General features: G+C 39.9%; 1 protein-coding gene across 10 annotated transcripts in view; it reads right to left on the bottom strand.

Moving 5' to 3' along the window:
• The window catches only part of TMEM71 (transmembrane protein 71), a 60103-nt gene extending 45015 nt beyond the window's left edge, over positions 1 to 15088 (bottom strand). For 7 of the 10 annotated variants that reach the window (XM_030938175.1, XM_030938171.1, XM_030938176.1 and 4 more), the window contains exons 1-4: positions 14926 to 15086; positions 13288 to 13363; positions 11677 to 11737; positions 6074 to 6286 (exon numbers count right to left, since the gene is read on the bottom strand). In XM_030938175.1, the coding sequence (XP_030794035.1) occupies positions 6074 to 6286; positions 11677 to 11737; positions 13288 to 13327 (314 nt within the window). In that variant the 5' untranslated portion in view covers positions 13328 to 13363; positions 14926 to 15086. Of the gene's footprint in view, positions 1 to 6073; positions 6287 to 11676; positions 11738 to 13287; positions 13364 to 14925 lie in introns of all 10 variants that reach the window. The other 3 variants (XM_010380296.2, XM_030938173.1, XM_030938170.1) reach the window with 2 other exon arrangements.
• Positions 15089 to 23913: the final 8825 nt, after the last annotated feature.

Here is a 23913-nt window from a genome sequence, read left to right as displayed (position 1 = left end):
CCTCGTCGCCCGGCTAGTTTTTTGTATTTTTTAGTAGAGACGGGGTTTCACCGTATTAGCCAGGATGGTCTCGATCTCCTGACCTCATGATCCGCCCGTCTCGGCCTCCCAAAGTGCTGGGATTACAGGCTTGAGCCACCGCACCCGGCCTCAACGTTCTTAAAGAAAAGAATTTTAAACCCAGAAGTTCATATCCAGCCAAACTAAGTTTCATCAGTGAAGGAGAAATAAAATCCTTTACAGATAAGCAAATGCTTAGAGATTTTGTCAACACCAGGCCTGCCTTACAAGAGACCCTGAAGGAAGCCCTAAACATGGAAAGGAACAACCGGTACCAGCCATTGCAAAAACATGCCAAAATGTAAAGACCATTGAGGCTAGGAAGAAACTGCATCAACTAACGAGCAAAATAACCAGTTAATATCATAATGGCAGGATCAAGTTCACACATAACAATATTAACCTTAAATGTTAATGGACTAAATGCTCCAATTAAAAGACACAGACTGGCAAACTGGATAAAGAGTCAAGACCCATCAGTCTGCTGTATTCAGGAGACCCATCTCACATGCAGAGACATACATAGGCTCAAAATAAAGGGATGGAGGAAGATCTACCAAGCAAATGGAGAACAAAAAAAAGCAGGGGTTGCAATCCTAGTCTCTGATAAAATAGACTTTAAACCATCAAAGATCAAAAGAGACAAAGAAGGCCATTACATAATGGTAAAGGGATCCATTCAACAGGAAGAGCTAACTATCCTAAATATATATGCACCCAATACAGGAGCACCCAGATTCATAAAGCAAGTCCTTAGAGACTTACAAAGAGACTTAGACTCCCATACAATAATAAGGGGAGACTTCAACACTCCACTGTCAACATTAGACAGATCAACGAGACAGAAAGTTAACAAGGATATCCAGGAATTGAACTCATCTCTGCACCAAGCGGACCTAATAGACATCTATAGAACTCTCCACCCCAAATCAACAGAATATACATTCTTCTCAGCACCACATCGCACTTATTCCAAAATTGACCACTTAGTTGGAAGTAAAGCACTCCTCAGCAAATGTAAAAGAACAGAAATTATAACAAACTGTCTCTCAGACCACAGTGCAATCAAACTAGAACTCAGGACTAAGAAACTCAATCAAAACCGCTCAACTACATGGAAACTGAACAACCTGCTCCTGAATGACTACTGGGCACATAACGAAATGAAGGCAGAAATAAAGATGTTTTTTGAAACCAATGGGAACAAAGATACAACTTACCAGAATCTCTGGGACACATTTAAAGCAATGTGCAGAGGGAAATTTATAGCACTAAATGCCCACAAGAGAAAGCTGGAAAGATCTAAAATTGACACTCTAACATCACAATTAAAAGAACTAGAGAGGCAAGAGCAAACACATTCAAAAGCTAGCAGAAGGCAAGAAATAACTAAGATCAGAGCAGAACTGAAGGAGATAGACACACAAAAAACCCTCCAAAAAATCAATGAATCCAGGAGTTGGTTTTTTGAAAAAATCAACAAAATTGACAGACCGCTAGCAAGACTAATAAAGAAGAAAGGAGAGAAGAATGAAATAGATGATAAAGGGGATATCACCACCGACCCCACAGAAATGCAAACTACCATCAGAGAATACTATAAACACCTCTTCGCAAATCAACTAGAAAATCTAGAAGAAATGGATAATTTCCTGGACACTCACACTCTTCCAAGACTAAACCAGGACGAAGTTGAATCCCTGAATAGACCAATAGCAGGCTCTGAAATTGAGGCAATAATTAATAGCCTACCAACCAAAAAAAGTCCAGGACCAGATGGATTCACAGCTGAATTCTACCAGAGGTACAAGGAGGAGCCGGTACCATTCCTTCTGAAACTATTCCAATCAATAGAAAAAGAGGGAATCCTCCCTAACTCATTTTATGAGGCCAACATCATCCTGATACCAAAGCCTGGCAGAGACACAACAAAAAAAGAGAATTTTAGACCAATATCCCTGATGAACATTGATGCAAAAATCCTCAATAAAATACTGGCAAACTGGATTCAGCAGCACATCAAAAAGCTTATCCACCATAATCAAGTGGGCTTCATCCCTGGGATGCAAGGCTGGTTCAACATTCGCATATCAATAAACGTAATCCAGGTAATCCAGCATATAAACAGAACCAAAGACAAGAACCACATGATTATCTCAATAGATGCAGAAAAGGCTTTTGACAAAATTCAACAGCGCTTCATGCTAAAAACGCTCAATAAATTCGGTATTGATGGAACGTACCTCAAAATAATAAGAGCTATTTATGACAAACCCACAGCCAACATCATACTGAATGGGCAAGAACTGGAAAAATTCCCTTTGAAATCTGGCACAAGACAGGGATGCCCTCTCTCACCACTCCTATTCAACATAGTCTTGGAAGTTCTGGCTAGGGCAATCAGGCAAGAGAAAGAAATCAAGGGTATTCAGTTAGGAAAAGAAGAAGTCAAATTGTCCCTGTTTGCAGATGACATGATTGTATATTTAGAAAATCCCATTGTCTCAGCCCAAAATCTCCTTAAGCTGATAAGCAACTTCAGCAAAGTCTCAGGATACAAAATTGATGTGCAAAAATCACAAGCATTCTTATACACCAGTAACAGACAAACAGAGAGCCAAAGGAATGAACTTCCATTCACAATTGCTTCAAAGAGAATAAAATACCTAGGAATCCAACTTACAAGGGATGTAAAGGACCTCTTCAAGGAGAACTACAAACCACTGCTCAGTGAAATCAAAGAGGACACAAACAAATGGAAGAACACACCATGCTCATGGATAGGAAGAATCAATATCGTGAAAATGGCCATACTGCCCAAGGTTATTTATAGATTCAATGCCATCCCCATCAAGCTACCAATGAGTTTCTTCACAGAATTGGAAAAAACTGCTTTAAAGTTCATATGGAACCAAAAAAGAGCCCGCATTGCCAAGACAATCCTAAGTCAAAAGAACAAAGCTGGAGGCATCACGCTACCTGACTTCAAAGTATACTACAAGGCTACAGTAACCAAAACAGCATGGTACTGGTACCAAAACAGAGATATAGACCAATGGAACAGAACAGAGTCCTCAGAAATAATACCACACATCTACAGCCATCTGATCTTGGACAAACCTGAGAGAAACAAGAAATGGGGAAAGGATTTCCTATTTAATAAATGGTGCTGGGAAAATTGGCTAGCCATAAGTAGAAAGCTGAAACTGGATCCTTTCCTTACTCCTTATACGAAAATTAATTCAAGATGGATTAGAGACTTAAATGTTAGACCTAATACCATAAAAACCCTAGAAGAAAGCCCAGGTAGTACCATTCAGGACATAGGCATGGGCAAGGACTTCATGTCTAAAACACCAAAAGCAACAGCAGCAAAAGCCAAAATTGACAAATGGGATCTGATTAAACTAAAGAGCTTCTGCACAGCAAAAGAAACTACCATCAGAGTGAACAGGCAACCTACAGAATGGGAGAAAATTTTTGCAATCTGCTCATCTGACAAAGGGCTGATATCCAGAACCCACAAAGAGCTCAAACAAATATACAAGAAAAAAACAACCCCATCAAAAAGTGGGCAAAGGATATGAACAGACATTTTACAGCCAACAGACACATGAAAAAATGCTCATCATCACTCGCCATCAGAGAAATGCAAATCAAAACCACAGTGAGATATCATCTCACACCAGTTAGAATGACAATCATTAAAAAGTCAGGAAACAACAGGTGTTGGAGAGGATGTGGAGAAATAGGAACACTTTTACACTGTTGGTGGGATTGTAAACTAGTTGAACCATTATGGAAAACAGTATGGCAATTCCTCAAGGATCTAGAACTAGATGTACCATATGACCCAGCCATCCCATTACTGGGTATATACCCAAAGGATTATAAATCATGCTGCTATAAAGACACATGCACACGTATGTTTATTGCGGCATTATTCACAATAGCAAAGACTTGGAATCAACCCAAATGTCCATCTGTGACAGACTGGATTAAGAAAATGTGGCACATATACACCATGGAATATTATGCAGCCATAAAAAAGGATGAATTTGCATCCTTTGTAGGGGCATGGATGCAGCTGGAAACCATCATTCTTAGCAAACTATCACAAGAAGAGAAAACCAAACACCGCGTGTTCTCACTCATAGGTGGGAACTGAACAATGAGATCACTTGGACTCGGGAAGGGGAACATCACACACCAGGGCCTATCATGGGGAGGGGGGAGGGGGGAGGGATTGCATTGGGAGTTATACCTGATATCAATGACGAATTAATGGGTGCTGATGAGTTGATGGGTGCAGCACACCAACATGGCACAAGTATACATATGTAACAAACCTGCACATTATGTACATGTACCCTAGAACTTAAAGTATAATAATAATAAAAAAAAGAAGAAGAAATAAAATCTGCTTTCATTTCAAACATTACATATTTAGATCTATAGGTTACTACCTACACCATCTTACCCTGACCAACTGACTAAAAGGGATGTATGAATAAAAATGTCAAGTCTAGAGAGACTCACAGCAGAGGATAAATGGTGCTTTTTTTCATTGAAATAGAAATCATGTGAGAAACATTTTGAAAGAAAGGTGACCTAATCTATTTTGGACATACTGGGTTTGAGATGCCTATAGGAAATGCCTCCCTCCCTCATCAACAAGGGTAGAGTATTTCCCTGACCCTTATTACGACTTGCCCATATAAGTTGAATTGACCAGTGAGATGGTAGCAGATTGATGCACACAGAGGCTTGAAATGTATCTGCTGTTAGGGTATGTCCTCTTGCATTTGTGTAATTACAATGGAAAGAACATTTTTCTGTAGTCAAATGGTCTCAAGGGAATGACCTATATGATGCACACTGATTCCAATTGAAACCAACCTCAACCTTGTTCAGACTAAACCAACCTACTCCAACTAACTTCCAACATGTGTGGACTCATTGTTTTATATCATTAAGATTTGACAGTTATTTGTTACACAGCCTTATTGTGTCAATAGCTGACTGATTCAGTCAGCACATGGGTGGTTTTGAAGCAAAAGAAAATGAATGTGATTATCCAAATGTACCGATCCAAAGTGAACTCATCCATCTTCTTTCCTCAAACATGCCCGTCCTTTCTTTCTGATCTTGTTAAATGGTCCTACCACACATCTAGTTGACAGAACCAGAGTCCTAAGATTCATGCAAGTGTTCTTCCTTTGCTGGACCTCCCACATCTTTGGATGACCAAGATTCCACCCCTTTACCATTCTTTTTATCTATCTCCCCACCCTTATTCTTTCATCATTGCTACCACAACTTGCTTTTAATCCATGGATACCTTGTCTTCATTTTTCCCATTGTACTCACTCTCTACTGACATATTCACACACATCCAACCACCCATCCTTTCCATAGCAGTCATTATTATCTTTCTAAGAATACATCTGATAATTTATTAATGACTCCTCTTCATCTATAGAGTACTGCTCAAACTCCTTAGCCTGAAATTTAACCCCTTTCATCCAGCCCCTGCTCCTGTGCTGTCTTCTTTCTTACAAAACACCCCTTCCCACCCTAAGCTTATTCCTACCAAACTATTTGCTATTCTCCAAGTTTTACCAGGGTCTCTCAGAACGCCACGCCTGTGCCATCTTTCCAGACGTCCTCTTGCCTATTTTTATTTTAACTAACATCCTACATTTTTCAAGACTTAAATCAGCCATCACCACCTCTAGTGAGTTTATTTTTACTTATTCCCCAAGTAAAATGTATCTCCTTTCTTTTATCCCTTCACTGCACCCTGACAGGTTTCTATCCTTGCATCCATATTACTTCATCGCTCTCATTTGTTTTCATGTTGGCTATGCCCATTCCCTCTTACCCTTTGTATTTCCACAGTCTGGAACAATAATGGGCTCCTTGTAAAAGATAGTTGGTGAATAAATGAATGAGTGAACAATTAATGGATGGATTGGACTTCAGATTTCTTTCTGTAATATGCTCTACTTACCTAACTAAGTTCTCTTTGTAGATAACACTGGTCTGGGTTGGGTTCAGAGTTATGTTGCCATCTTTGTCGCACAGGAAGCTGTCTTTGGTCCAAATATAGTAGCCATTGGTGAGGAGTCTGGGACTTCGGCGACAGATATAGTGGGAGCCTGTCAGGGGATCTATGGAGCTGCATTCAAAAGAATAGTCACCATCCAGGGAATCACAGGTAAAACTAAGAAGGAAAAGGGAAAGCCCTTTAAATATCTATTCAGTACATCCAGTCCCACATCAACCACGTCTCGTCACTGTGAAGGAAAATAACATCTTTGCATCCATGACTGTCAATTACTTCTGCAACCATTAGGAATGTCACTCTTAACCTTCTGGGCTTCATCTCCTCACCTATGACAGCATTGAACTACAGATCCTTTAGTGCTTCTTTCTGTTTTAAACCTTGGTGAAAACACGATGGCTAATCACTTTCCTCACCATACGATGAACCTACGTTTGATGTTAGTCTATTATATTTTTTTGGATGGGATGTCAGAAGTTCAAAATCCCCTCTACTCCCTTATTTTGAATAGCCCTCCAGTTGCCAGATCTTTAATCTTGTCACTGTAATAGAGACATTATAACTATATAACCACCGGAAACATATGAGGTACAGGGTGAACATGCAGTCAAAAGGATCATTTTTGACCTGTGCAAATTTCCCTCCAGGTTGGCTGCACAAATGGGCACACGGTTACCTTCCCTGATTTGGTATCCAGGGAAGCCTCATAATTCCTTGAATAAACCTATATGTGTCTTAGTTTTAAAAACCAATCACATTGAGATGGCATTGGTGGTGTGTGCCTATAGTCCAGCTACTCGGAAGGCTAAGGCAGGAGGATCCCTTTAGCCCAGGAAGTTTGAAGCTGCAGTATGCTATTCATGCCTGTGAATAGCCACTGCACTCCAGCCTGGGCACCATACCAAAGACCCTGTATCTAAAGGAAGGAGGAAAAGAGAGAGAAAGAAAGAGGGAGAGAAAGAAGGGAAGAAAGGAATAAACGAATAAGGGAAGGAAGGAAGGAAGGAAGGAAGGAAGGAAGGAAGGAAGGAAGGAAGGAAGGAAGGAAGGAAGAGAGGGAGGGAGGAAGGAAGGAAGGAAGGGAGGGAGGGAAGGAGAGAGGGAGGAAGGAAGGATGGAAGACAGGAGGGAGGGAGGAAGGAAGGGAGGGAGGGAGGAAGGAAGGAAGGAAGGAAGGAAGGAAGGAAGGAAGGAAGGAAGGAAGGAAGGAAGGAAGGAATTACATGGCCCTATAATTGACAGGCAACCAAATTATTATGAAAATGTTTCATAAATGTAAAATTTCTTGAGATGAGGTTTGGTGGAAGCCTGGTGACAATAGTAATAGAGCCATATTGGATAAAAGAGTATGTTATGTGTTATTTCTTCAAAACTGCTTAGTTTTTCCCCCCTCTGTTCTCCCATAAAAATTATTTTTCTTTGTCCTAAACCCCAATTAATCTCACCGTGATTTTTGTGTGTGTATGTCCGCCTCAGTAATTATTTTATACCTTACTGGAGGGCAGATATTGTGGGCCTAAAAAATGTTCAGTATGTAAATAAACTCAATGCCAGTTACTGAATGAAATCACCTGACAGGCTATGGAAATCTGGTAAAACCTATGAAAATATATACTGTCTGAATGCATCTGAGTTCTTGGGGTGGTTTTGTGTCAATCAGTTAACAGCACTGATAGTACAATAGCTCTCATGTGCTCTTACCTTGATGCTTTCAATAATTTTTACATATTATGTATTCCACTTAATTGCATAAATTGGGACCATATGCTTCCAGAAAATCACAGATTCTAAGAATCAGAAGGAGTTTTGACGGTCATGTCTGCAGCCCCACCAGATTTCCTATCTGCCATATTTCTGACAAACATTGTCCCTCTCTGCATACACACCTTCAGTAAGAAGGACCCCACACTTACTAAGCACCCCCACAACCCTTCACTGAACAAATATGGGCTGTAGCATAGTGGACAAGACAGGGGATTTGAAGTCAGTCCCCCTCTAAGCCCATAATTCCAACTCTGTCATTGCTTAGGTGAGTAACCTTAATCTAGTCACTTAGCCTCTTAGACTGTTTCCTTATATGTAAAACAAGAAAAAAGATCTTTCTTATCGGGTTATCTTAATAATTACATAATAAAATAAATGGTCTGTGCTTAGCACCTAGTATGGGCTTAATAAATGTTCACTTCCTCCCTTCTTTTCTTTCCCTTCCTTTTCTGTTCCTTCTATCTTCCATTTGAGATCTATTCAGCTATTTAAAGAGTTTCCATGTCCTCCCTGGGTCCTTGCTTTTCCATATTAAAAGTTCTCCAGTTCATTTAACTCATCTTTATATGACATGATGTAGTTTTGATCCCTTAGCTATCATAGTTTGATGGTTTTCTGAGTATTCTCCACTTTTTAGAGTTCCTCTTAAATATCATGCCAACCATAGAACCTAGCCCTTTAGGTGTGTCTGTCCAAGAGATATAGGGACTATCACATCCCTCGTTATAGAATCCATGTCTTTAGCAATGAAGCTTAAGTCACATTAGCTTGATTCTTCCCCCCCCCCCCCCCCCCAGTTACCAATATACTATCACACTATTAAATAGACTATCAAGTCTACGGCCACACCACCCTGAATGCGCCTGATCTCATCTAAATAAACTATCAATTTCTAGTCTTTTTCCTGTATATTTAGAGGTACCTTTCCTCTCTTAGACTTTGGGACCAATTTTATATTACAAAGTCAATATGTAATTCAGACTTTGCAGATAGAGCTAGGTTCATATCCTTGGTTTCAATCCTGGCTCTACCTCTTGCTAATTATTCTCTCCAAGGCTTAGTATTTTTTTTTAAACAAATGTGAATCTGTGCAGTAAAGATTGCCCAAAATAAACCTCATAGATTTCTGTAAATATTTAATGTCATAATTTAATGGAGGTTGTTAATGGCTATGCTTTCCATTGCCTAAGGGTAGTAAGCTAAATATGTTGCCTACTATTTGAATGACTATTCATTTTGTGCTGTTAGAATTTTGAGGGATTCTCATTATATTACACAATACTTTTAATATAGTTACATGATGTCATACAAATATGTTATCCCTGGAATCTATATGTTCTCAATCCAAATCATTGACAAAAATATTGAATAGTATGGGTAGAAATCTGAGACTTTGGAAACATCAAAAGGGACTATTTCCAGACATGCACTTTAACAGAACATTTTGGTTCTTGTTATCCCTATTAATAAATACGAAAATGGAGGCTCCAGTAGGTTAAGTTCATTGTTCAATAACTCAGGGCTTACAAGTGGGAGAGGCAAGGTAAAAATCTAGATCTTTTTTCTCCTATTCTAGTGCTCTTTCTTCTACAGCCGTTTGCCTCTGTGAAAATTAATGGGGCAACTACATGGTGCTGGACACTTAGGAGGTTTCAGAGTTCTGGACCTGTATTTCTATCTGCACTCCAATTTCCAAGGTTTCAACATTCAACAGTTATCAACTGCAGCCTCCCTAATCCCCCGGCATCTTTCCTTTATAATGCCCCTACCTTTACCTATCCTCTCTTGATTGTAAACAAAATGAAGACACTCTTCCAACACCTGGATTATAGTTTAAAAAAAGGACCCTTCTGAACAATACCAAACCTTTAGAGCAGATAACAAAATTATCTCTAGATCTTGACTCTTGCTTCATTCTGCTCCAATAAACTTAGTAGCTCATTTGTTTTTAGCAGGTCCTTTCCAATTGGTTTCTATAGTCCAATCCCACAGCAAAGCCCAGCAACGTGCCTAACTGCCCAAAGACAAAGCCTTTTCTTTTCTTGTGAGGTTAATGACTAGGCCTTAGAAGAACCTAAATCGTACCTCCTAGGATAGGACAAAGACTGGTTGGTGAAAGGACAAGTATCATTAGGACCATTAAAAAATGTTAGATAATTACACACTGATAGATTACAAAATGTCTCTCATCCTTCTACACATCTGCCTCATGCTCTACTGAATTTCTGATATTTTTACATTTAAAAGCTTATATACAATGAATATAAGCACTCAGTCTAGTAATAAAATACTATTTCAAATTAATGTGAGTTATTGAACATTTAGCATGACCTGGCCCCCTACGTTTTGCCCTTTATCTACTCTTCACAAACCTCTAAAAGCTAAGTATCATTATTATCTTCATCATATAGCAGGAAAAAATGATTTACAAAAGCAGCAAATTACTTGGATATTTTACATAGCTAGTAAGTGGCAGAGCTATGCTATGAACCCTAGTCTATCTGACTCTAAACCATGGATCTTTCCACATATGCCTCTGTTCACATTGATTCATTTGGTAGCATCAGGAGGCCTACAATTTACAAGAAGGAGCCGGTCCTAAAATGAATGTATGATCTCTTTATGCTCTAGGCACATTTCACCATGCTAGGGGAAACGTCAGCTGATGTCTGTATAAGGAATAAGAGACACTCAGTGAGTCACCGAAAAAAGAAAGAAAAAAGACTCCCTTGTAGTACTTCAACAAAATGGTAGACTGTACATGTTTTGGTAGAGCATAAAATTCAGCCATTGGTATAGAATTCTGTTGCTTTTACAAAATAAGATAGGAAAGCATATTTAAAAAGACATCAGTTTGAGAAAAAGTAACCATTCATCAGTATTCAATAGTTTCACCACTCACCAGAGAAACAATTCACAACTGTCTATACATTGACACTAATATATATGATATGTGATTATAATATATATATATTCATTATTCTATTAGGCAAGTTTTCATTTAGTATGTACATGGCACTGAAAATAAATAGCCTTTCAAAACTAGATGATAGCTAAAATAATAATTTCAAACCAATAATACAACAAAGTAAGACATACAGGAATAATAATAATTATTATTATTACTATTTTGAGATGGAGTCTTGCTCTGTCGCCCAGGCTGGAGTGCAGTGGTGCAGTCTTGGCTCACTGCAACCTCTGCCTCCCAGGTTCAAGCGATTCTCCCACCCCAGCCTCTGGAGTAGCTGGGATTACAGGCACACCAACACCACACGCGACTAATTTTTGTAGTTTTAGTGGAGACAAGGTTTCACCATGTTTTATCCAGGCTGGTCTCAAATCCTGACCTCAAGTGATCCACCCACCTCGGCCTCCCAAAGTACTGGGATTACAGGCATGAGCCACCATGCCCAGAGAATAATGCTTTTTTTTTTTTTTTTTTTTAGACAAGTCTTGCTCTATCGCCCAGGCTGGAGTGCAGTGGCACGATCTCGGCTCACTGCAAGCTCTGCCTCCTGGGTTCACGTCATTCTGCCACCTCAGCCTTCCGAATAGCTGGGCGCCCGCCACCATGCTGTGCTGATTTTAATTTAATTTAATTTAATTTAATTTAATTTAATTTGTATTTTTAGTAGGGACGGGGTTTTACTGTGTTAGCCAGGATGGTCTCGATCTCCTGACCTTGTGATCTTTCCGACTAGGCCTCCCAAGGTGCTGGAATTACAGGCGTGAGCCACCACGCCTGGCCAGAATTATTATTTCTTAAAAGAAGCTCCATAACATACCTTGGGAAAATGCACCTGGGAGACAGTTCTCCAGCACATTCTCTTTCCAACCTGGAAGAACCTGCATAAACAAGTGAGAGAGAAGTAGAATGTATCATAACTGATCAACAGTTACATATGTTGATACGTGTATCAATATGTATAACTGCAAACAGTGGAGGCATGTAAGACGATGGGAATAGCTGACGTCCCAGCTTCAGCTGGAAGACTCCAACTAGTACAGACACCCTTATCACCAGGGCTCTACTGGAAGAAATACATAAACTAGAGGCTTCTATCTTCTGTTCCCGCTCCCACATAACTCTCTAGAAGTTCCAGGCGCCTGTGGCTCACGCCTGTAATCCCAGCACTTTGGGAGGCTGAGGAGGGCAGATCACGAGGTCAGGAGATTGAGACCATCCTGGCTAACACAGTGAAACCCCGTCTCTACTAAAACACACAAAAAACTAGCCGGGCGAGGCGGCGGGCGCCTGTAGTCCCAGCTACTTGGGAGGCTGAGGCAGGAGAATGACGTAAACCCGGGAGGCGGAGCTTGCAGTGAGCTGAGATCTGGCCACTGCACTCCAGGCTGGGTGACAGAGCGAGACTCCGTCTCAAAAAAAAAAGAAACAAAACGTTCCTTAGTGCAGGATGAAGCAATAATAAATCATTAGCATCGAACTGAGCTCATGAAAGGATGGGAAAAAAACATCTTGTGTGAAGCAGGAGAAAACCCAAATCAGTTACCCAATGTGTTGGTTATTGTAGCTACTCAGTAAACTGAGGAATTCAATCATTGTTCTAGACTCTTTCTCTTTAGTGCATATTAAGACACTTCTACTGTAAAATAATGAGCAAAAGACATTAGTGGGGAAGAAATAAGGTTTTGTTTTGTTTTATATAAAATTTTCCAATGTATAAAGACTGTGAGTATTCTTAATTATAGAAACATCATCCATTCGTTCATTCCAGTTTAACCAAAGGCATGGCAACAGACTTTACTTGGGGAAAGTTGGAGTTGATTAATATTCTAAACTCTAAAGCAGAAATTTATCGTGTGCAGAGATGGTGTCAATAGTCCTAACAGACAAGCTTAGTGAAATTTGATTCCATTACGGACAATTAGTATCTAGGACAAAGAAAGGAATTTAGACTTTCAGATTGGGCTGGTTGATTTGTAAGGAGAAAACTGTGGGTGTGTGAGGGAGAGTTAGAAGTGGGGTTTTGGGAGAAAATAACAAGAGGAAGGAAGAAACTTGAAACCACTACCGTTTTAACAGCGCCCTTATTTTCTGCAAGTAGCTATCAAAATCATTCAGCATTTTTTATACACAAACAGTTTTGCATCTTAATAGTAGCTGATAAACAATCTCCTTTCACATTTATGCACAGGCATCTAAAAAAAACGTTTTTTTTTTTTTTTTTTTCTACTAGAAGGAAAAATACCACATTTCTTTCAAGGAAAAAAATGAAGTCAAAATCATTGCCAAAGTGAACACTGGCATTTAAGAAGCACAAGCTACTGACAGATGGTTAATGGTCTGAGTATCAGCAAAATCAAAGCAAGGAAATTGCTAAAAGGAGTCTAATCGTTCAAAAGATAATTGCGTATCACAGTTCTTCTACATTTACTTGCTACTGGTGTTGACATCAGTTGAGATATTCGGTACATCTTGGGAAGGCCGCTTGCTCAAACTTCACAGATTCTCTGCAAAAGACGTTAAAAAAAGGTGGACTATATATTAAAAATAGAAAAATTATGCCAAAACAGATGGCATCTACTAATTGCACTAGTCAGATTTGTTTATTGAAATAATACAGAGATACAGAATTGAAGGTAGGAGACCAGATTGAAGACACAACTTCTCTAAAGTTGTGTCTGCCTCTATGACTTTGAACATTTTCCATTGCCTCGCTCAGTGCATCTCAATAACCTTTTTCTGTAAATAAGAACCACACTTTATTCGGAAAATCTAGACTTAAAAATGTTGATTTGTAATCCAAAGACAATAATGGAAGTGAGGTATTTGATTAAGAAATATTAATAAAATGACTGGTTCTAACAGTAATTTAGCTCCCAAAACAAACTTACTTGTATTTTAATCATCTGACACAAATCAACTTCATTATCAAGTTTCAAATGGTGCTTGGAGATTGGTGTCTGTCTTTTGCCCAACAATTTGAACCACTGGCAGGTAGTCACAGAGAGTGTTTTTTAATAGCTTTTATCAGCCTGGACATTCCTAAACAGCATAAGTAACATTGCACTAAAGATAGCATACCACTGGGAAGATTTTAGAACTCAGTTCCCATGAAGACATAATTTAATTTCTCAATTACAAATTAAAAACATATCAAAGAATGCAAATTATGCAAACTTTGATCATTTACTGTTCATCAAATAGAACCAACTTCCGCTGACTATGAAACTTTGTATATAGTATCACTATCCTAAGACTTTATAAGGTAGGACTAAATTCTTTTCTGATTCACCACCTATGGCCACATTTTGTAATGTGAGAACCAGTAACGGATTGTTTTTGTAGCTGTAATACAATCAATCAAACCAGGCTAATTCTATAGCTTCAAGTTGAATATTTCAATAAATATATACAAACCCTATTAGGAAACTATAAACCTGGTTTATAGAGACCTTCAAAGATGTCAGGAGAACTTTCTGGCCTTCCTTGGAAGATCTCTAAATCAAAGCACACATTTACAAATTTCATTTGTTTGGGATGTAAAATAATCCCAATGTAATGTAATATATTAGTATGTCACTTGTTCTTTTCATTTTTGATCAATATTGTATGGATATGCCCAGCCCAAATTACCTTATTTTAGTGTTCCCCAAGTATTAAGCTTAATTTTAAGCCTGTAAATCCTGCAGCAGAAAGCAAGGTCTTATTGCTCTATCTTACAAGTGCTTAGAGGAATCTACAGGCAGTACACTGACATTCAATAGAAAATTAATAACAGTAGGAAAAAAACCCTTCAGTTATAGATCTAAAACTTTTCAAGAAACAGAATCGGCCAGTTCCATCAAAGCAACACATCTATTCTGAAAAATAATGTATGCATACGTGTTCCTTCCAAAGGGAGTTCCCAGCCTCTTCTTCCAACTGACAAAGAACAAAATTATTACTGAAATACGAAGCTTCCTGTGGATGACAGTGGAAAATTTGAGGACTGAGCAGTTCCTCAGCTGAAAAACAATGTCTGAATGTCAACAGGTGCAAAAGTCTTTTAATAAAGGGAATCCCACCCTACCTTCTTCTCACAGATGCCCACACACATTGCCGTGCACAGGTGTTTGCAGAGAAGTTTTGTCTTCAGCAACCTCTTCTTCTCTTGTCTGTTTCCTGGTATAAATGAGCGTATAGTTCTTGGGAAAGTCAGTCTTACAACCTCTCTTGTTTTCTTTTGAAAACAGCCTGCGTAACCAGAGACAAAGAAGCAGAATGAGGTCACACTTCCTGTTGGGCTCACATCAGTGGCATTCACACTGAGGAGTGTGGTGAAGATTTTACAGAGTTTCCTGGGCCAGCAGCAGGGAATGTGCAGCCCGTGTGTCAGGCCAGCTGGTTACAACCTGGTCACTGAAGGGGTGGTTTGCTGAGCTAACTTGTCACCTTTGGCTGCAAGAACATGAGAAAGACTTTCAGTCTAACTTCTTACTCATCACCTGGCCACATTCAGTTATAAGCAGTGCAGAGTAGGGATCTTTGTCCAGATCACTTAAATGTATTGGGGATAATGCACTGATGCTATTAAATTCAGAACACTACTAAATAGCAAGAGCTTGATCTTATGAAAATTTCTGTAGAGGCAGTAAATTTATCTAATGAAGGTTGGACTTTACAAAAAAACTGTATAGATGGCATTTTACATTTACATTATAGTAGAGTTCAAAGACTTGATGATGTTTGTGGGTTTGTACACATCTGTACTATTATAAGTGATAAAAGAAATGTACATTCAAATATATATTCCAGCAACATTGAGGTACTACTGCATAGTGGAAAGAGTGTGGGTTTGGGGTCACATAGACAGAGATTCAACCTGTCTACCACCTTAGCTGTGTGACCTCAGATTTGTGACTTACCCCTCTGAGTTGCAGTTTTCTCAATTATAAGCATAAAAATATACATGTCACATGATAGCTTGAAGAATTCAATGAAATAAAAGAAATGAGAAATAATTGAGTCCTCAGCAGAGATATGCAAGATGTATTCCTTATTTGTTTTCTGTAAATCAAGTTCTCTTCTGAGGCACCAGTTGGTCAGGTTGGCAGAAAAGTTAATCTCATCCTTTCTTGTGGTTCCCTTTCCCCCTGAGGTTCTGCCACATGGGCAGGATCTTCTGTAGAACATGTTCTAGGCAGAAGAAGCTGTCAGGAGGAGGACCCATCTAATTTCAAAGTTCTCTGTCTCTGGAACTTCATGTCTAATCTCCATCCCTCGAGTGTGAACTGAGGCTGCTGACGTGCTCCTTGTCAATAGAGTAAGGCAAAGGTGCTGGGTTTCCACTACCATGATGAGGCTTCTGTCTTGTTGGACTCTGTTACTTTCTTGGCTTGCCCGCTTCGATGAAGCAAGATGCCATGGTGGAGAAGCCCATGTGGCAAGGAATCAAGAGTTGTCTCAAAAGCCAGTAAGGGTCTGATGCTCCATCCAACAGCCAGGAATCCAGCCAAGAACCAAGTATGTGAGTTTTTGGAAGTGGATCCTTCTCCAGGTGAGCCTCGAGCTGAGGTCAGCACCATCTAATGCTTGATTGGAACCGAGAAAGACCCAGAAGCAGACAACCCAGGCTAGCCCTGCCCAGATCCGTGGCCCACACAAACTGGGAGGTGACAAATGGTGTTTCAAGCCACCACGTTTTGAGGTAATTTGTTACACAGCAACGGCTAGCAGATGTATAGTCCTAACACAGGTCACTTCCTGAGCCACCTGTCATTGCTGACTCTCTGTTGCTTTAGTGACTCCTGTAGAACATAGTCACATTTACTCAAGGCTACTTCTGGTCACATCTGCCTAGATTTACCAGACAGCTACTCTGCTCTACAGCTGTCTGGTGTTCTCTTTATTGGAATTCACAGTTCTCTTCTTCTCCTTTTCCTGTTTTGCTTATCCCTCATCCTCCTGCTTCCAGCCTTGACTTATCTCTTCTAGATGAGGGAGGAAAATCTTTCTGACTTATTCGAGACCGTCTGCTCTTCCTGTGCCCACAAATCCACTTCTCCAAAGAGTTCACATCAGAAAGACTTTGGTCTACATTTTTTTTAAAGATCTGACAAATATTAGAACCTTATTATTAATGATCATAATAATTGCTAACTTTAAGGAGTGCTTACTATGTACCAGGCACTGCTCTAAGGCCTTTCCACATATCAATACATTAATTGTTATATCAATTCCATGGGAGACGCTCTATTATTATTCTCATTTTACAGAAGAGCAAACTGAGTTTAGAGAGTTGCCCAAATTCACATAGCCAGTACGTGATAAGTAAGTAGAGCTAGGATTCAAACCCTGGTGAGATGGCTCCTGAGTTTGCATTCTTAACCTGTAAGTGATAATGATCATAGCCAACGTGTGTCAGCATTTCCTACAAACCAGACACTGCACTAGGCACTGTACATACGTAATCTTGTTTCAACCTCACACAGCCCTAGAAAATAAGTGCAATTATTATTCACATGCAGGACAGAGGTTTATAGAGTTTGCATAAATCTCCAAAATTGCCAAGGGCCAGAACTAAGTTCCAACCCTATGGCTCCCCTCTCAATCATCTCTCTTGAGGCCCACTCATCTTCTTGTTGTTTCTCAAACACTAGACATGGGTCTATGTTAAGATCTTTGAGGTTAGCGTTCCCTCACCCTAAGGGTCATAGGGCTTTCTTCCTCCCCTCCCTCAGCTCTTTGCTCCACTGCCTTGCTTCTAATTAAGTTGCCCTCCACACCACTCCCTAGTCTCTTCCTGTTTTATTCTTCTCCTTAGCACTTTTTACCAAGGAATATGTCACTCAATTCATTCCTTGTAATAAGAAACATACTCCTCAGCCAGAACATAAGCCTTAAAAGAGCAAAGAATATTGCCATTTTTCTTCATTTTAATAGCCCAAGTATCAAGAATAGTGCTTCCCATATAGTAGGTTATCAATTAATGTTTGTAGAAGTAACAAATAAATTAATTACATCCAGGTAGACTTGCCTTCAGAACTTTTATTCTGTATGTTATAAATCAATGTTTCTAAAAGCATGTTCCACAGAATATTCAATCCTCCACTATTAATGGAGGTGATGGGTGTGGATGGGGAAAAGATTAGTGGTAAATTTAGGTACAACAAGTCCTAGAAAACATAGGTCTCTGTAATGGAGGTCACTATAGAACCTTTCAATGATATTCGGACTTGCTACTATACACAGGAAACATGGTCTCACCATCTGTCAAAATTCTTTGCCTTGAGAATGCTTTAGTCACATAACATCTCCCAAGACCCAGGTTCCAGAGCTGTATATTGCAAACTTTCATGTGCTACAAATCACAGAGAATATTACAGAAGTAAGGGAATTGGAGATAGTGTTTCATATCAGCTCCCAGGTAAAGTCAAAACTGTTAGTCCGTAAGATACTCTTTGACAGGCAGGATGCTAAAGAACTCACATTACAAAATGCTGACATCAACTGACAAACTTGACAAATTCGATTTTAGCATACTACAAGCAATGAACAAACATGCCTGCATGCTCGCTTAAATCCCTCGTGTACTCATGATCTTTCTTCCTACCCAAGCCTCATCCTGCTCTGGAACTCTGTGTCCTATTAGATGACAACATCTTCCACCCAATCACTCACGCCAGAAAACTGGGAGAAATTGTGACTCCTCTCCATGTAGCTTTTGAACATGGACTTGAAATTGTGACTCCTCTTCATGTAGCTCTTAGACTTATCATCTAAGTCTCCATTTCCATTATCTGTTCTGGGGTTCCAGCGACATGAAATCAGTATGCATAAGCCATATAATAGTAGCTATCAATAAGGTGCATTACATAATGAAAAATATGAACTTGGAAATGTGTGTGTGTGTGTGTGTGTGTGTGTGTATTGTACCTGTTGCCTGGACTTCTGTGCCAACATGCCAAGGTCACTTGGCCTCTCTCCAATACATTCCCCAAGCCATGGCCAGAGTGACCTTTCCAATAGAATGTCTGATCATGTCACTCCCCTGATTAAATCCATCAATGTCTGCCCTTGCTCCTCTCTCCTGTCAAGTTCTAAATCCTCTTCATGGCCTGCCAGGCCTGGTAGGGTCTGGTCCTGACTATTTTTCAACCTCATTGTTCCCTCAACAGGCCCCATCTTTCTTTTTAGAATTCAACTATACTGGCTTCCTTTCAGCTTCCCTAGCTTTGCTCCATCTCAGGCCCTTGGAATGTGCTATTTTCTTCACCTCCCATCTCTTTCTGAAAGAGCTTTTTCTTTGAGCAGCCTCTCTGACCCTCCCAGACTAGGTTATGGATCCCACAGTTGTCTGCACATTCCTTTCAGAGGATGCATCACAGTTGCAATTAATGAGCAAAGTTTCTGTCCATGTTGGTTCCTTCTGCTACACTGTGAGTTCTCAGAAAGTAAGGAGAATGCTTTTCTAGCTTGCTATCACAGTTTCTGTGATTAGCATAGTAGGCACTTAATAATATGTGAATAAGATTTTTTATCATCTAAGTCTGGCTGGGTTCTCTGCCACACATAACACAGAAGGGCCAGAAGGAGAGATATGGGCCAAAGCCTGGACAGGCTAATAATCTGGAAGGAGTTGGAAGCTAGCAATTCTTATCATAACAGTTATGCCATAGTAAAAATCAACCCCCAAGTCTTAGTGGCATACAGCAGTAAGCTTTTATTTTCCCACTTGATGGCTTTGTAATATGTTAACTTGGCTAATTGAAACTACATTTCCCAGAATTCCCTTTTTGTATGCTCCTGGTTAAGATAGACCCTAAAAGCAACTTATGCAAGATTTGGAAGATGAAAGTGGAGCTGAAGCTGTGTGTATTTTTGGAAGGTCCCCGCAAGTTAGACTTTGCGGCAGCTCATGCACGTTTTCACAGACCTGCTGGCTTGATGCATGGACTCAGCCCAAAGCTCCAGTTCCTGGAGATCAATTGCTTCCATTTCACAAGTCCTGGTAGAGGAGAGGGTGTGGCTCTACAGAAAGAATACCAGCTTCTGTTTAGAGCATAGCCGGCAATGAGGGTGGAGTCTCAGAGACAGGAAAAGGCCTATACGGCTTTTGGTGATAGACAGAAGCGTGTTCCAGATGGTTCTTTGTGGATTCCAGTTTTCCCAGCTCTCCTCTGCTTCCTGTCCATCTTTTGATACTGACCAACTGTCTTGTGATTTCAGGCTCAGCACCCCACCTAAGAAACAGCCAAACTGAGCTCGCTTACCAGTGTCCATAATTGTACAAGGTTCAATCTCTATTTTACACAATTGCAATTCTGCATCATTCCTAGTAGTTCTGCTTCTCTACTCAAATCTAACACATCTTCTTATTATTATTATTATTACTACTATTGTTATTATTATCTTTTGAGTCAGAGTCTCACTCTGTCGCCCAGAGTGGAGTACAGTGGCACGATCTCGGCTCACTGCAGCCTTCGCATCCTAGATTCAAATGATTCTCCTGCCTCAGCCTCCCAAGTAGCTGGGATTACAGGCACCCACCACCAGCTAATTTTTGTATCTTTTAGTACAGATGGGGTTTCACCATGTTGGCCAGGCTGGTCTCTAACTCCTGACCTCAGGTGATCCACCTGCCTCAGCCTCCCAAAATGCTGGGATTACGGACATAAGCCACTGTGCCCTGCCGAATCTAACACATTTTGACCTGTGTTAACTGCAAGTTGGCTGAAGCTTTGCTCCTTGTGCCATCATTCCTGGAGGCAGTACCCCTTGTGAGGGACTTCCCTTTCTTGCGGCAGAGGGAAGAGAACAGGAGAGCTGTCAGAAACACATAATGGCTTTTAAAGCTTTTCAGAGCTGACATCTGAAAGTTCTACCCATATTTCCTTGGTCAAGGCATATTGCATGGTCAAGTTCAATGCCATCAGGATACGGAAGTACACACCTCCAGGGGGAAGCACTGTAAGTCATAGGGCAATGGGTAGATGTATAGAGCAGAAGCACATGGGGGGCGGGGGGTGGGGTGGAAAGGAAGAACTGGGAATTGTTGTAGATTTTACTATAGCCCTCCATGTTGGTCACGAATATTTACATTCCTCCTTTTTACTTTAAAAAAAAAAAATACTGTATTCAGCTAGGCACGGTGGCTCATGCCTATAATCCCAGCATTTTGGGAGGCCGAGGTAGGTGGATCACTTAAGCTCAGGAGTTCAAGACTAGCTTGGGCAACGTGAAGAAACCTCGTCCCTACAAAAAAATAGCCAGGTGTGATGGCTTAAGTCTCTGGTCCCAACTACTCAGGAGGCTGAGGCAGTAGGATCATTTGAGCAAGGGAGGCGGAAGTGGCAGTGAGCCAAGATCGTGTATCCCAGTCTGGGCAATAGAGAGAGACTCTGTCTCAAAAGAAAAAAAAAAAAAGAGATGCTGTTTTCACTTCATCTTTCCAGAGAACACGCCAAAATCTTATTTAATCATGACGACAGACTTCCAGTCCAGAATCTCATAATAATCTCTACATCAATGTGGTTTCTCTTGATACAAAGACTTCTAAAACATCTTAGCCTATATGTCCAACATTCAATACCAGAACAGAGATGGGATAACTTCCATCAAAACTTCTCCTATTTAGCAAGAGAGTAATGGAGCTATTCTGAAATGGAATGATCAGTTGTTACAAAAGCCTTGTACACTGTGAGTAGGGAATGTTCCTTGATACAGCTCTGATTCTGTTCCTCAGGGGTAGTAGCTCAGGCAATTGGGGCTCTTGTTTCTACCCTCTGAAAAGTAAAAGTATTCCTTTTTCATTACTCTCCTTGGCCACCTCTGAAGATTAGAGAATATGTCTTTCTTGGAGGCTGAGCAACTTTCTCAGCTTACTTTCTGCTTGTAGAAGTTAGCAAATGGAAAGGTAACTTTGAAACCTTTAGTTGTCATAATCTCATTGATACCAAGCTGCTACCTCTGTGACTGTACATTTTATTAAGAACATATTGACAACTTTTCATGCATTTGATTCCAGTAAGCTTCTTGTGTCAATATTCATGCTTATAACTGTTTTGAGACATACCTACCTCCTTTTTTTTTTTTTTTTTTTTTTTTTTTTTTTTTTTTTTTTTTTTTAAGATGGAGTCTTGTTCTGTTGCCAGGCTGGAGTGCATGGGCACGATCTCAGCTCACTGCAACCTCTGCCTCCCGGGTTCAAGCAATTCCCCTGCCTCAACCTCCCAAGTAGCTGGGAAGGTGTGCACCACCACGCCCAGCTAATGTTTTGTATTTTAGTAGAGATAGTGTTTCACACCATGTTGGCCAGGATAGTCTCAATCTCCTGACCTCATGATCCACCTGCCTTGGCCTGCCAAAGTGCTGGGATTACAGGTGTCAGCCACCACACCCGATCCAGCTCTTTGTTTTTAACTGCTAGAACCTTGAGCTTATTGGACAACCTGTTGCTTAGGCATCTGTCCTGTGTCGGGTGAATAATTCATGGGCACGTCCTTGAAGAACTTTCAAACTATTTGGCTTTATGAGAAAAAGATTGTGTTGGTGATATGAGTTGTGATGAGATTGTGAGATCACAGTGCCATTAAGGAATTATGTTACCTACAGGTAATATGGGGGTAGGGATGGGGATTATATATATGAGTATTTAGAGAATATGAGAATAATTAAATTATAAGTGATGTACTAAGAAAGGACATAGAAATCAGAAAAGTGGCAAACCAGGCTAAATTTGCATTTTTTAAAACTGACTCACCTCAACTCCGTTGTAATAACACTGGAATAGTTCATGTCCAAATAGTGATAGAACAATAAGATTTCTGAGGCTTTGTCCTGCTTTTTAGAATCTACAATTTCTACATCGTTAAATTCATTTTAGTACTTTCATTTTAGATGATAAGTACTTTAGATTTGGTTTTCTTATAATTGATGTTCTCAAATTTCCTTTGGTCACAAATATTTACATTCCTCCCTTTTACTTTAAAAAATGTTGTGTTTGGCAGGGTGTGGTGGCTCATGTCTGTAACCCCAGCACTTTGGGAGGCTGAGACAGGCAGATCATTTGCTGCTAATGTGTCTTTTTAGAATTTATAGAATATTTCCTGCAACTAGAATTCTGTCTCTCAAAAATGCTATAGGTATATCCCTACTGTTTGCTCAGGGTTCATTTTCAATTGCAGCAATTTCTTTTCTTTTCTTTTCTTTTTTTTTTTGAGAGAGAGAGAGACAGAGATAGGGAGAGACAGATTATGAAATGAGGGTGCAGAGGAGCCACATTAAGAGAGACTGATTAGCTAGTGGAAATTTTACAATAAAGTCTTAATAAGAGCTTACATTCTGGACAGCAAGAACAGTGTCTTATTCATCTTTGTAATCTCCAGCAGCAAACACAGGGCTTGACACAGCACGTCCTCAGCAAATGTGTGTTTTCACGGAATCATAGTAAAACTGGAACTATTCTTAGAGATTACAATAAGTAGTATATGGGTCCCTGAAAATGATGAGAAAGGAACATGAGGAAGCACCTGCCAATTGTATATCAATTATAATCTGCAAAACATAATTTCTAATTTAATCTTCATTACAACTCTGCAAAGTAGGTTTAAATTTTTAATTTACATATGAGGAAGAGCAAATCAGAGAAGTATCTAGCCCCCAAACAAACTGGTAATGTGTCAGGTCTAACATACAATTCTTGGCTTCATTCCAGATACCTGGATCTTATATAGTTTATTATTTTAAGTTGTTATTTAAAAAACAATAGCAAAAAGCAAGTTAATGGATTGATTTCCTTCAAATCTACGGTCTCCTATTGTCTTGAAGACATCATAATTATAAAAAAAATAGGAGAGAAAAGAAAGAAAACCAAAGGGTGTTTCTCCTCATCCTGGTGAAACTGGCTCAGTAGAATGTTTTGCAAAATACAAAAGAGGAAGTAATCCGATACTCGACCACAAGGGTGTGTTGCCTCAACACTTTTACTAAGGCAAACCACGAGCTGTGCAATGCATGCGCTGACAAATTATCTGCCCCTTCCCTGCTCACTCTCCCTCCTGCAGAAGGGGAATTATTT

Source organism: Rhinopithecus roxellana, chromosome 9, assembly GCF_007565055.1.
Source record: "Rhinopithecus roxellana isolate Shanxi Qingling chromosome 9, ASM756505v1, whole genome shotgun sequence".
Classification (NCBI taxonomy): domain Eukaryota; kingdom Metazoa; phylum Chordata; class Mammalia; order Primates; family Cercopithecidae; genus Rhinopithecus; species Rhinopithecus roxellana.
Note: the sequence above shows the minus strand (reverse complement) of the source record. Positions and strands in the feature narration are given on the sequence as shown.